General features: G+C 37.2%; 1 protein-coding gene across 2 annotated transcripts in view; it reads left to right on the top strand.

The window, feature by feature from the left end:
* The window catches only part of EPHA6 (EPH receptor A6), an 874,905-nt gene that overhangs the window by 602,571 nt on the left and 256,508 nt on the right, over positions 1 to 15,826 (top strand). For both annotated transcript variants that reach the window (XM_060149381.1, XM_060149380.1), the window contains 2 exons: positions 8,315 to 8,385; positions 12,127 to 12,252. In XM_060149381.1, coding sequence (XP_060005364.1) covers positions 8,315 to 8,385; positions 12,127 to 12,252 — 197 coding nt within the window. The remainder of the gene's footprint in view (positions 1 to 8,314; positions 8,386 to 12,126; positions 12,253 to 15,826) is intronic.

Raw genomic sequence — 15,826 nt, 5'->3', positions numbered from 1 at the left:
AATATTTGAAGAGATTATAGTTGAAAACTTCCCTAATATGGGAAAGGAAATAGTTAATCAAGTCCAGGAAGCACAGAGAGTCCCATACAAGATAAATACAAGGAGAAATACGCCAAGACACATATTAATCAAACTGTCAAAAATTAAATACAAAGAAAGCATATTAAAAGCAGCAAGGGAAAAACAACAAATAACACATAAGGGAATCCCCATAAGGTAAACAGCTGATCTCTCAGCAGAAACCCTACAAGCCAGAAGGGAGTGGCAGGACATACTGAAAGTGATGAAGGAGAAGAACATGCAGCCAAGACTACTCTACCCAGCAAGGATCTCATTCAGATTTGATGGAGAAATTAAAGCCTTTACAGACAAGCAAAAGCTGAGAGAGTTCAGCACCACCAAACCAGCTTTACAACAAATGCTAAAGGATCTTCTCTAGGCAAGAAACACAAGAGAAGGAAAAGACCTATAATAACGAACCCAAAACAATTTAGAAAATGGGAATAGGAACATACATATCGATAATTACCTTAAATGTAAATGGACTAAATGCTCCCACCAAAAGACACAGATTAGCTGAATGGATACAAAAACAAGACCCTTATATATGCTGTCTACAAGAGACCCACTTCAGACCTAGAGACACATACAGACTGAAAGTAAGGGGATGGAAAAAGATATTCCATGCAAATGGAAGCCAAAAGAAAGCTGGAGTAGCAATTCTCATATCAGACAAAATAGACTTTAAAATAAGGACTATTAAAAGAGACAAAGAAGGACACTACATAATGATCAAGGGATCGATCCAGAAGAAGATATAACAATTGTAAATATTTATGCACCCAAAATAGGAGCACCTCAATACATTAGGCAAATACTAACAGCCATAAAAGGGGAAATCGACAGTAACACATTCATAGTAGGGGACTTAAACACCCCACTTTCACCCATGGACAGATCATCCAAAATGAAAATAAATAAGGAAACACAAGCTTTAAATGATACATTAAACAAGATGGACTTAATTGATATTTATAGGACACTCCATCCAAAAACAACAGAATACACATTTTTCTTAAGTGCTCATGGAACATTCTCCAGGATAGATCATATCTTAGGTCACAAATCAAGCCTTGGTAAATTTAAGAAAATTGAAATTGTATCAAGTATCTTTTCTGACCACAACATCATGAGACTAGATATCAATTACAGGAAAAGATCTGTAAAAAATACAAACACATGGAGGCTAAACAATACACTACTTAATAATGAAGAGATCACTGAAGAAATCAAAGAGGAAATCAAAAAATACCTAGAAACAAATGACAATGGAGATACAACGACCCAAAACCTGTGGGATGCAGCAAAAGCAGTTCTAAGGGGGAAGTTTATAGCAATACAAGCCCACCTTAAGAAGCAGGAATCATCTCGAATAAACAACCTAACCTTGCACCTCAAGCAATTAGAGAAAGAAGAACAAAAAAACCCCAAAGCTAGCAGAAGGAAAGAAATCATAAAAATCAGATCAGAAATAAATGAAAAAGAAATGAAGGAAACAATAGCAAAGATCAATAAAACTAAAAGCTGGTTCTTTGAGAAGATAAACAAAATAGATAAACCACTAGCCAGACTCATCAAGAAAAAAAGGGAGAAGACTCAAATCAATAGAATTAGAAATGAAAAAGGAGAGGTAACAACTGACACTGCAGAGATAAAAGAGATCATGAGAGATTACTACAAGCAACTCTATGCCAATAAAATGGACAATCTGGAAGAAATGGACAAATTCTTAGAAATGCACAAGCTGCCAAGACTGAATCAGGAAGAAATAGAAAATATGAACAGACCAATCACAAGCACTGAAATTGAAACTGTGATTAAAAATCTTCCAACAAAGAAAAGCCCAGGACCAGATGGCTTCACAGGCGAATTCTATCAAACATATAGAGAAGAGCTAACACCTATCCTTCTCAAACTCTTCCAAAATATAGCAGAGGGAGGACCACTCCCTAACTCCTTCTACGAGGCCACCATCACCTTGATACCAAAACCAGACAAGGATGTCACAAAGAAAGAAAACTATAGGCCAATATCACTGATGAACATAGATGCAAAAATCCTCAACAAAATACTAGCAAACAGAATCCAACAGCACATTAAAAGGATCATACACCATGATCAAGTGGGGTTTATTCCAGGAATGCAAGGATTCTTCAATATACGCAAATCTATCAATGTGATAAACCATATTAACAAATTGAAGGAGAAAAACCATATGATCATCTCAATAGATGCAGAGAAAGCTTTTGACAAAATTCAACACCCATTTATGATAAAAACCCTGCAGAAAGTAGGCATAGAGGGAACTTTCCTCAACATAATAAAGGCCATATATGACAAGCCCACAGCAAACATCATCCTCAATGGTGAAAAACTGAAAGCATTTCCACTAAGATCAGGAACAAGACAAGGTTGCCCACTCTCACCACTATTATTCAACATTGTTTTGGAAGTTTTAGCCACAGCAATCAGAGAAGAAAAGGAAATAAAAGGAATCCAAATTGGAAAAGAAGAAGTAAAGCTGTCACTGTTTGCAGATGACATGATCCTATACATAGAGAACCCTAAAGATGCTATCCGAAAACTACTAGAGCTAATCAATGAATTTGGTAAAGTGGCAGGATACAAAATTAATGCACAGAAATCTCTGGCATTCCTATACACTAATGATGAAAAATCTGAAAGTGAAATCAAGAAAACACTCCCATTTACCATTGCAACAAAAAGAATAAAATATCTAGGAATAAACCTACCTAAGGAGACAAAAGACCTGTATGCAGAAAATTATAAGACACTGATGAAAGAAATTAAAGATGATATAAATAGATGGAGAGATATACCATGTTCTTGGATTGGAAGAATCAACATTGTGAAAATGACTCTACTACCCAAAGCAATCTATAGATTCAATGCAATCCCTATCAAACTACCACTGGCATTTTTCACAGAACTAGAACAAAAAATTTTGCAATTTGTATGGAAACACAAAAGACCCCGAATAGCCAAAGCAATTTTGAGAACGAAAGAAGGAACTGGAGGAATCAGGCTCCCTGACTTCAGACTATACTACAAAGCTACAGTCATCAAGACGGTATGGTACTGGCACAAAAACAGAAAGATAGATCAATGGAACAGGATAGAAAGCCCAGAGATAAACCCATGCACATATGGACACCTTATCTTTGATAAAGGTGGCAGTAATGTACAATGGAGAAAGGACAGCCTCTTCAATAAGTGGTGCTGGGAAAACTGGATAGGTACATGTAAAAGTATGAGATTAGATCACTCCCTAACACCATACACAAAAATAAGCTCAAAATGGATTAAAGACCGAAATGTAAGGCCAGAAACTATCAAACTCTTAGAGGAAAACATAGGCAGAACACTCTATGACATAAATCAAAGCAAGATCCTTTCTGACCCACCTCCTAGAGTAATGGGAATAAAAACAAAAATAAACAAATGGGACCTAATGAAACTTCAAAGCTTTTGCACAGCAAAGGAAACCATAAACAAGACCAAAAGACAACCCTCAGAATGGGAGAAAATATTTGCAAATGAAGCAACCGACAAAGGATTAATCTCCAAAATTTACAAGCAGCTCATGCAGCTCAATAACAAGAAAACAAACAACCCAATCCAAAAATGGGCAGAAGACCTAAATAGACATTTCTCCAAAGAAGATATACAGACTGCCAACAAACACATGAAAGAATGCTCAACATCACTAATCATTAGAGAAATGCAAATCAAAACTACAATGAGATATCATCTCACACCAGTCAGAATGGCCATCATCAAAAAATCTAGAAACAATAAATGCTGGAGAGGGTGTGGAGAAAAGGGAACCCTCTTACACTGTTGGTGGGAATGTAAATTGATACAGCCACTGTGGAGAACAGTATGGAGGTTCCTTAAAAAGCTACAAATAGAACTACCATATGACCCAGCAATCCCACTACTGGGCATATACCCTGAGAAAACCATAATTCAAAAAGAGACATGTACCAAAATGTTCATTGCAGCTCTATTTACAATAGCCCAGAGATGGAAACAACCTAAATGCCCGTCATCTGATGAATGGATAAAGAAGATGTGGCACATATATACAATGGAATATTACTCAGCCATAAAAAGAAACGAAATTGAGCTATTTGTAATGAGGTGGATAGACCTAGAGTCTGTCATACAGAGTGAAGTAAGTCAGAAAGAGAGAGACAAATACCGTATGCTAACACATATATATGGAATATAAGAAAAAAAATGTCATGAAAAACCTAGGGGTAAAGCAGGAATAAATACGCAGACCTCTTAGAGAACGGACTTGAGGTTATGGGGAGGGGGAAGGGTGAGCTGTGACAGGGCGAGAGAGAGTCATGGGCATATACACACTAACAAACGCAGTAAGGTAGATAGCTAGTGGGAAGCAGCTGCATGGCACAGGGATATTGGCTCGGTGCTTTGTGACAGCCTGGAGGGGTGGGATGGGGAGGGTGGGAGGGAGGGAGACGCAACAGGGAAGACATATGGGAACATATGTTTATGTATGACTGATTCACTTTGTTATAAAACAGAAACTAACACACCATTGTAAAGCAATTATACCCCAATAAAGATGTAAAAAAATAAAAAAAATAATAAAATAAATAAATAAAAAAAAAACTCAGATCCATGTAATGGAAGAGGGTGTAGAAGGAATAAATTAATATGAAATAAAAAAAAAAAAATACCTAGAAACAAATGACAATGGAGATACAACGACCCAAAACCTGTGGGATGCAGCAAAAGCAGTTCTAAGGGGGAAGTTTATAGCAATACAAGCCCACCTTAAGAAGCAGGAAACATCTCAAATAAACAACCTAACCTTGCACCTCAAGCAATTAGAGAAAGAAGAACAAAAAAACCCCAAAGCTAGCAGAAGGAAAGAAATCATAAAAATCAGATCAGAAATAAATGAAAAAGAAATGAAGGAAACAATAGCAAAGATCAATAAAACTAAAAGCTGGTTCTTTGAGAAGATAAACAAAATAGATAAACCACTAGCCAGACTCATCAAGAAAAAAAGGGAGAAGACTCAAATCAATAGAATTAGAAATGAAAAAGGAGAGGTAACTACTGACACTGCAGAGATAAAAGAGATCATGAGAGATTACTACAAGCAACTCTATGCCAATAAAATGGACAATCTGGAAGAAATGGACAAATTCTTAGAAATGCACAAGCTGCCAAGACTGAATCAGGAAGAAATAGAAAATATGAACAGACCAATCACAAGCACTGAAATTGAAACTGTGATGAAAAATCTTCCAACAAACAAAAGCCCAGGACCAGATGGCTTCACAGGCGAATTCTATCAAACATTTAGAGAAGAGCTAACACCTATCCTTCTCAAACTCTTCCAAAATATAGCAGAGGGAGGACCACTCCCTAACTCCTTCTACGAGGCCACCATCACCTTGATACCAAAACCAGACAAGGATGTCACAAAGAAAGAAAACTACAGGCCAATATCACTGATGAACATAGATGCAAAAATCCTCAACAAAATACTAGCAAACAGAATCCAACAGCACATTAAAAGGATCATACACCATGATCAAGTGGGGTTTATTCCAGGAATGCAAGGATTCTTCAATATATGCAAATCTATCAATGTGATAAACCATATTAACAAACTGAAGGAGAAAAACCATATGATCATCTCAATAGATGCAGAGAAAGCTTTTGACAAAATTCAACACCCATTTATGATAAAAACCCTGCAGAAAGTAGGCATAGAGGGAACTTTCCTCAACATAATAAAGGCCATATATGACAAGCCCACAGCAAACATCATCCTCAATGGTGAAAAACTGAAAGCATTTCCACTAAGATCAGGAACAAGACAAGGTTGCCCACTCTCACCACTATTATTCAACATTGTTTTGGAAGTTTTAGCCACAGCAATCAGAGAAGAAAAGGAAATAAAAGGAATCCAAATTGGAAAAGAAGAAGTAAAGCTGTCACTGTTTGCAGATGACATGATCCTATACATAGAGAACCCTAAAGATGCTACCAGAAAACTACTAGAGCTAATCAATGAATTTGGTAAAGTGGCAGGATACAAAATTAATGCACAGAAATCTCTGGCATTCCTATATACTAATGATGAAAAATCTGAAAGTGAAATCAAGAAAACACTCCCATTTACCATTGCAACAAAAAGAATAAAATATCTAGGAATAAACCTACCTAAGGAGACAAAAGACCTGTATGCAGAAAATTATAAGACACTGATGAAAGAAATTAAAGATGATATAAATAGATGGAGAGATATACCATGTTCTTGGATTGGAAGAATCAACATTGTGAAAATGACTCTACTACCCAAAGCAATCTATAGATTCAATGCAATCCCTATCAAACTACCACTGGCATTTTTCACAGAACTAGAACAAAAAATTTCACAATTTGTATGGAAAGACAAAAGACCCCGAATAGCCAAAGCAATCTTGAGAAAGAAAGAAGGAACTGGAGGAATCAGGCTCCCTGACTTCAGACTATACTACAAAGCTACAGTCATCAAGACGGTATGGTACTGGCACAAAAACAGAAAGATAGATCAATGGAACAGGATAGAAAGCCCAGAGATAAACCCATGCACATATGGACACCTTATCTTTGATAAAGGTGGCAGTAATGTACAATGGAGAAAGGACAGCCTCTTCAATAAGTGGTGCTGGGAAAACTGGACAGGTACATGTAAAAGTATGAGATTAGATCACTCCCTAACACCATACACAAAAATAAGCTCAAAATGGATTAAAGACCTAAATGTAAGGCCAGAAACTATCAAACTCTTAGAGGAAAACATAGGCAGAACACTCTATGACATAAATCAAAGCAAGATCCTTTCTGACCCACCTCCTAGAGTAATGGGAATAAAAACAAAAATAAACAAATGGGACCTAATGAAACTTCAAAGCTTTTGCACAGCAAAGGAAACCATAAACAAGACCAAAAGACAACCCTCAGAATGGGAGAAAATATTTGCAAATGAAGCAACTGACAAAGGATTAATCTCCAAAATTTACAAGCAGCTCATGCAGCTCAATAACAAGAAAACAAACAACCCAATCCAAAAATGGGCAGAAGACCTAAATAGACATTTCTCCAAAGAAGATATACAGACTGCCAACAAACACATGAAAGAATGCTCAACATCACTAATCATTAGAGAAATGCAAATCAAAACTACAATGAGATATCATCTCACACCAGTCAGAATGGCCATCATCAAAAAATCTAGAAACAATAAATGCTGGAGAGGGTGTGGAGAAAAGGGAACCCTCTTACACTGTTGGTGGGAATGTAAATTGATACAGCCACTGTGGAGAACAGTATGGAGGTTCCTTAAAAAGCTACAAATAGAACTACCATATGACCCAGCAATCCCACTACTGGGCATATACCCTGAGAAAACCATAATTCAAAAAGAGTCATGTACCAAAATGTTCATTGCAGCTCTATTTACAATAGCCCAGAGATGGAAACAACCTAAGTGTCCATCATCGGATGAATGGATAAAGAAGATGTGGCACATATATACAATGGAATATTACTCAGCCATAAAAAGAGACGAAATTGAGCTATTTGTAATGAGGTGGATAGACCTAGAGTCAGTCATACAGAGTGAAGTAAGTCAGAAAGAGAGAGACAAATACCGTATGCTAACACATATATATGGAATTTAAAAAAAAAATGTCATGAAAAACCTAGGGGTGAAACAGGAATAAAGACACAGACTTACTAGAGAATGGACTTGAGGCTATGGGGAGGGGGAAGGGTAAACGGTGACAAAGCGATAAAGAGGCATGGACATATATACACTACCAAAAGTAAGGTAGTTAGCTAGTGGGAAGCAGCCGCATAGCACAGGGAGATCAGCTCGGTGCTTTGTGACCGCCTGGAGGGGTGGGATAGGGAGGGTGGGAGGGAGGGAGACGCAAGCGGGAAGAGATATGGGAATATATGTATATATATAACTGATTCATTTTGTTGTGAAGCTGAAACTAACATACCATTGTAAAGCAATTATACTCCAATAAAGATGTTAAAAAAAAAAAAACCTTCTATGGAGTATTTTTGTATGTTATAAATATGTTCTTAAAAGTGGTCTTTATAACTTTTGCCTGTGGGTGATAAGTATTTTAATTAATATTGGTTCTTATCCTGCATAATTACTAAAATAAGATTCTGTTTACCTTTTTTAAAGATGTCAATGGTATATAAAGGCCAAAATGAAGTCAGAAGAGAAGAGAAGAAAGGACTTACAGAATGGGCATTGTAAGTAATTCAGTGACTGTGTTCCATGATTTTCTACTGTTCCAGCACTTCAAGAGTTCATTTTAAACTTGTATCCATGAATTGTGAAAGCCAAAGAAATTCAGTTCCAACCTTTCAGCATTAAGACTTTTCATCTGGTTTCTAGGTTTGCTGGTGGAAATTGCACCTGCTTCTCATTAAATGATAATACCTTTTTCCTAATTCTGCTTGCTGGAAAACACAACAGACTGAATATGCTAAAAATACAAGATGACTGATTATATCTAGTTATTTACCATTCACAATGGCTCCAAAACATTAGTTGGTTTTATTTAGTGGAGCATTAGCCATAGAAGTATTAAGGAATTCTTATTCCCTCTTACAGGGACTGTCATTTAACATATAACAAATCAATTTACAATTCATTAACACTAAAAAAGAAAATCAGCTCTTTAACTCTTAGAATATGTATGAAATCCTTGAGCTGACTACAAGGTTATATTCATTTGAAGGATCTCTTCCCAAGCAAGCTATAATTACCACTATAGTTGGTTTGATAATTGCCACCATCTCCTCCCCAACACCCACCTTCACCTCCACCTCCAAATTGCAAACTACTTTGTCAAGACAGATTCTCTGGCATGAGACGCTGAATTAACAAGAAAGGGATGTTCTCTAATTAACCACAGTATAGAGATAATATGTGAGGCAAGTTGTTTAACTATTTAAACTCATCTTCTATTTCAAATTGAGCTCAAGTTATAAGGGACTTTTCGATCTATATTACCCTCCAGCTAACGGAAAGGATTTAAGTGAGGAAATTATAAACTAGAGGGATGCTTTAGGGCTATTTTTAAGGCTCATGTGCTTTCTCAGAGAGAGGTCTGAGGACAAGCTGCATTAGAATGTTTCACCCTTACTCACCAAAGTTCAGACTCAGAAGGTCCAGGGTAGGGCTAAGACATAAGCATTTTCAGGAAGCTCTCCTAGGTGGTTCTTTTCACAAAGAGTTTGAGGCTCACTGCCCTGGCAGAGAAGGGAGAGCCGAGACAGCTGATACCAGGCAAAGGATGAGCTGAAAGTAATGTAGACAGAGGCAGAAACCTGGATCTAGACACCTGGACCAATGACTTAAGCTGAGCAACCCTAAGATTCACTGCAGTGAATTCAGTACTGAACTGCAAAAGAAAAAGATGCTCCTGAGGTATTTATTACCTGTTTTCCAACTAGCAGTTTAGCATAAACTAAACCAGATGGGCCCAGCAAGAAACAATGAAAATAACCTGAGGCAGCCAGGTACAATAGAAGAAAGATAACAAACAGATGTTTAAGAAGACACGAATAAGTAGTAACCAGATATTCAAAATTGAAACTAAGTTTGGGTTTTTTTTCCTATACTACATATATTGTAAAAAAAAAAAAGTGATACTAACTAATCAGTTTATTCTGTAGAATGTATATCACTTTAAATTATTGAATGGTTAAATGTTAAAACCATGTATGAGTTAATAAATGGCATCTGTTACCTGTGCATAAAGTAATGTTATCAATATGATACTACTAATCATCTCATAGTAGCCTTTGAGCTTCTAGCATTCAATCTGAAATCACAACTCCTACTGTTACAAAAATATCCTGAAGAATATGAACTAGAGGTACAAACGATCTGTTCTTATTTCCTCCAATTTAAAGTCAAATTCTTAAGTTTGAGAAGTCAAGAAAAGCATAGCATTTCAGAATCAGTCAAATCTATCGAGAAATATGATTTTCTGGAGCTCTTTTGGGAAGTACTAATCTTCTCAAATCCAGTACTAGAAGACAGGAGGCAAAAAGTAATGAAAGAAGACAACAGGCATAGAAGAACTCATGAAGCAAATTATTGCTAATAATGGGCATTTCATCACCTCCTCTAAACTCATTTTATTGCCTTTTGTTTGCTTGCTTTTGAGATATTCTTGCAAGAGCATGTTTCTAAGGAGACCTAGGCAATGCTTAATTCAGGGTGTTGTATGGTTTTCAAAATCTAAGAAGCAGCAAAACCAGATATAACTTACTCTGCCACAAATTTAGCATTGATCTTTTAATCCTTACTAATTCGTATTCAGTAAAGGTTTGCTGTGTGTTTATTGCCTATAAAACTACACCTAAGGTATTTGGAAAGGTGCAAAGATGTATAAGAAATGATCTCCTGTCCTCCAGGAGCTAGCAACCTGATGTGGAAAACAGAAACCAGTGAGCAAAACAGAGGAATATCCACAGGCAGTCTGTGACTACTTTACATACTGAAGAAGTTGCAAATTAATATGCAACCAGACATCCAATTTTCTAGCCACCCCTATTCATCTTCCTACCTGCCTGTGGGCTGTGAGCACCTACCAGGGAAAGAGGAGCAGCTACATCTGGTCAGTGACCAGATTTGGACCTTTGATTCTTATCCTCCCCTCCAGGGTAGACAATGGGTCCTTTCCAGGACAATGTGCAATTTGGCCATGGAAGCAAATACAAGAACGCAGGACAGGGCCGTTTCCACAGTGTAGTGGTCCTCCCTGTCACTGTGCCATGGAGTCTGTGCTTTACTGCCTAAGAGTTTCTGGAAGGGGAGAGACCACAGGACTAGGACATGAGTTCAGGAAAACCTAGTGCCTTAGAGTACAAAGGTCCAGGAGGGACTCTAAGGGGCTTGTTTTTTTTTTTTTGGAGGGGGAGAAGCTTTATGCTTTGTTTCCCCCATGTCCTGAGCTAGATCAAATGTAAAATATATGGGTACTAGTGGCTAAGTGAGCTGATTAAACGTTTTACAGAAATATAATAAAAATGTGTCTTATGGAACCTGTCAGCTCACTCTCTCTGAAATTACCAGGTCATTTTACATCGAGAATTGGGTAAATAAAATTTTGAGTCCAAGTATTCAAAGCTTTAATGGGGTGGCAAGTGGGTGGGGGGGAGACAAAAATAGAAAAGAGAATTGAATTTAAATAACAAGAATGCTTACATCATAAAAACAACCCGATTAATAAATGGGCAGAGGAGCTAAATAGACATTTTTCTAAAGAAGACATACAGATGGGCAATAGACACATGAAAAGATGCTCAACATCACTAATCATCAAAGAAATGAAAATCAAACCCACAATGAGGTATCACCTCACACATGTCAGAATGGTTATTATCAAAGAGACAACAAAGAACAAGTGTTGGCAAGGACGTGGAGAAGAGGAAACCCTCATGCACTATTGGCAGGAATGTAAATTGGTACAGCCACTTTGAAAAACAGTATGGAGGTTCCTCAAAAAAGTAAAAGTAGAACTACTATGCAATCCAACAATTCCAATTCTGGATATTTTCCTGAAGAAAACAAAAACACATATATGTATGCATATGGCTGATTCACTTTGTTGTACAGCAGAAACTAACATAACATTGTAAAGCAATTATCCAATAGAAAGAGGTACAAACTTCCAGTTATTAAATAAGTCATGGATATGTAATGTAAAGTACAGGGAACATAGTCAATAAAATTTTAAAAGCTTTGTATGGTGGCAGGTGGTAACTAGACTTATCGTGGTGATCATTTTGTAATGTATAAAAATACCGAATCACTATGTTGTACACCTGAAACTAACATAATATTGTGAGTCATTTATAGTTCAGTTAAAAAAAAAGAATGATTACTTTAGTACGTCACTCCTCATTTCAAATATTCACAAGATGTTTGATTACTAGAATACCCTTGAACTAATTCAGTCTTTTATTTTGTTGCAGTACACTTCCCAGGAATTAAAACTTACATAGATCCAGATACATATGAAGACCCATCCCTAGCAGTCCATGAATTTGCAAAGGAGATCGATCCCTCAAGAATACGCATTGAGAGAGTCATTGGGGCAGGTAAACATAAAGTCTACACTTTTGAAGTTACGATTCCTTAATGGTTTTGTAACTGGTTTATCAACATACTATTTTAAATCTTAGCAGTTTTAGTCACTGAAAAATTTTTTAAAATGAGAAGTAAAATTATTTTGTACATATGATGTTATTGTTTTAAAAAGTATTGCAAGTGCCCAAATTCAGTTTCCAAACAATGAGAAAATCCATGAAAGTTATTTTTAACATCCTGTAGTCATCCTTTCAGTATTGAGACAAATTACAATGAAACTAGAGTGATTCAGGAATTTATTTTGGAAATGCAACTTCAGGAGTTTGTTATAGGTTATTACAGATTTACTTAAAACCCAACGTCTACAGACATACACTTTAATTAGTATTCACAGTGATGACCTTGAGGTCCTGCAAGATCCAGCAGTGTTCTGAGACTCACTGAGTATAAAATTAGGTTCAATATAGTTTTATATCATTTTAATGCAAACTAATAATTTCCATATGTAGAATATTCAAATACTCAGAACACTATATTATTCAATTATTCTGGATAAATACAAATTTATTATGAACCAGACCCCAAGAATTTCTTCTGTACATTACTTAGGGCACAGGCCAAGCCAATATAACAAAGAGACCCCAGAATATAAATGTGTTCCTCTTGCAAGTCCTTGACCCAAGGTGAGTAATCCATGCTGGCAGAGGAGCTCTCATGCAAAAGGTCTTGAAAGGACCCAAGTTCCTTCTACTCTTTGCTCTGCCCTCCCCTAGCATGTTATCCTCTGAATGGTCAAAGCTGGTCACCAGCACATCTACCTTTTGGTCTATGAGAAGGAAAAGGAAAGAGTTTGGGCTCTTTGCCTTTGCCTTTAGGACAATTAGCTTTGTCTTTAAGGCAATAACCTGAAATTGCAAGCATGTCTATTCACGTCTCAATGGTCCAAATGCAATCACGTGGATACACTTAAATGCAAGAGAGTTTGGAAATATAATTTCTGACTGGGCAGCCATGCATGCAGCTAAAAAGGGGAGGGGAATGTGCTACTAAATAGAGAAGGAAGGCTGAATCCTGAAGGGGGGTGTTGTCCTCCTCTAGAGGCTGGATATCTGTGTAATCCTTTAGAGAGAGCAGAACATACCATTCCAAATGGGTATCATGTCTTTGCAAACACCAGAAGGCTTTCTTCCTTTCAAAACTCTTCTTCACCAGAAAGACTGGCTACATAATTTATAGGGACCAGTGCAAAATGAAAATGTAGAGTTCCTTGTTAAAAAGACTATTAAGAATTTCAAGACAGTGACAACAGAGCATTAAACAGCAGAGCACTTCTAAACTCAAGGTGCTGGGTGACTACACCCAAGAAGCTGACTATTTCACAGAGAGCTAGCACTACACTGAGAATTCCAGGAACTTTGGAGAGAGCCCTTCCTTATGTCATTTCACTCCTTATGCACCATGGATCATCTCATCTCCTCCATGGCCTATTTTCCCTCTGAAAGCTGACACTAGGGTCCTATACACTTAAATCTTGATGCTCACAGCCAAAGAGGTTGTCTTATCAGAAAGATTAAGAACCTGGAATGGAACCAGATTCTCTCTTCTCTTCTGATGAACATAAAGCACGTCAATAGGCATTAAAGGCATAATTGAAAAGAGTGATTGCGTTATATCCATTAGTTTGGGGGTTCTTTTTCTTAAGACAGCAGAGGAATAGAAAAGAGAGGAGATTGAGTAATTCCATTGCACCCTATATTTGGCTTTCTTCCTCTGGCCCCTGAGAAAACAATGGTATGACCTTTCATACTGCATTGTTCCATACTCATATAGGTACAGGAGAAGTATTTCTTGTTGTAGAGTTTTGTGCATATTTTAAACACCAATGTCTGAAATCTGTTGAGAGAGAAAAATCAAGTGTCTGAGGTGTGCAAAGTGTCAACTGAAAAAAAACCAAAACTACACAATTTAAAAACTGCGAGTTGAGTTCATTCATTGTCTTACTGAGGTCTATTCCCTGGGAGACAGCCTCTCAGATAGCTCTGAGAAACTGTTCCAAAGAGGTAAAGGGGGATTTGGCAAGTGGGATATGTACAACCAAGCGCACATCTCACAACTCGGTAGAAGGTTGCAGCTAGTCATAGTCATGAGGAGGAACAGATATCTTAGTTAATGGTTTTAGTGCTTTTCTAAGTATGGGAAGATACAAGAATCCAGGTTCATAAAAATTTTCTCCAGAAAATATCTAACTAGCTGAAGACTTGTTCTGCCAGTTTTCCCAGAACACAGAGTGCCTTCATTCCTGATTTCTGCCCTGAACTCCTTTCAGGGTGTATTAAAGGTCAGTGGCTGCAGTGGCTAATAACTCAGTCCTTATAGAGCTGGATGGCTAGTGCTAGTGACATTCTTTAGTTAGCAAGACAAATAAATTCAGTTTATCTTTAGTGTTTGGGTTTTTTAAACCAAAATATAATTTTATCCTGGAAAAAAGTATGACAGATATTGCCAAAGCAAACCATAACTATTAAAGAGACTATTTTAATATCACGGCCTCCCTACTCTGTCTAAACTCTAGCATGTCATAATGGGATTCATTTTTTTTGGCAAAGACAGAAGATGTATAGGTGTATACGATTAACATCAGTGTCCCTTTTATAATTATTCATCTTTGACTATTTCAGCTTTCAAACAATATGCTAAGTGATCATTTACTATCTTCATAAAAATCATAAAAATAAAAATGCTTTATGAGAAAAAGCTATTGTAATATAACTTCCCTCTTTGTGCCCCTGGCCTGTACTACTCTGTTGTTACTTAACCCCATTAGGTCATGTTTCTAAAGCTCAGCAGCTGTGTGAAAAAAACATTGTTCAGTCAAACAAAGGAATTAATAGAGTTTTCTAACATCCATGACATTGTAAGGGAGGAAAAACTTTCCGCTACCCTTCTAGGGTCATTTGGCTGGTCTGTTAATTAAATTGGCGTAAGACATTAACAGGAGGAAAAAATCTAATTATGTACTACAGGAGCCCCAAAAAGACAATGAGAGGCTCTCACTGACAGGCAGGCAACTGAAGCTTATATGCCATTTTGAGCTGAGAAGAAGCGGGTGGGGTTTGGGGTTTCAGAAGGAAGGAAGACAAGTCATAGGAGGATAGGAAGAGCAAATGTTTGGTAAACAAATGTTTGCCAAGCCTTACAGAGACAATGAGGCACAGACGAATTTGATCTCAAGGCCCTGTCCCCTGCCCCCTGCAAGCTTAGGCACCCAGCTCTTAGTCTTTGTAATTATCTTTGATGTTAGCTCTCTTCCTGGACCAGACCCTCTATCTAAGTGGTTTTAGGCAGTTAAGAGGGTGGTATAAAGCTCTCCTTGCATCTGTTGGGCCTCGATTATCTACATTTCAAAATACTCCTCGTGCCAAAGTGGCACCTTCTGGGGCAGCCTGCCCTGAACCTCATCAACATAATTGCACAACTGTTTACTTGCCCAACTTTTTACTGTCAATACTTTCCTCTGGTTGCATCATATTCTTTACTTTTTCCCCACCCATTTGATTGTTTCTTCTCAAATTCCGTTTCTTTATC

Source organism: Lagenorhynchus albirostris, chromosome 5 (assembly GCF_949774975.1).
Source record: "Lagenorhynchus albirostris chromosome 5, mLagAlb1.1, whole genome shotgun sequence".
Taxonomy (NCBI): Eukaryota; Metazoa; Chordata; class Mammalia; order Artiodactyla; family Delphinidae; genus Lagenorhynchus; species Lagenorhynchus albirostris.
Note: the sequence above shows the minus strand (reverse complement) of the source record. Positions and strands in the feature narration are given on the sequence as shown.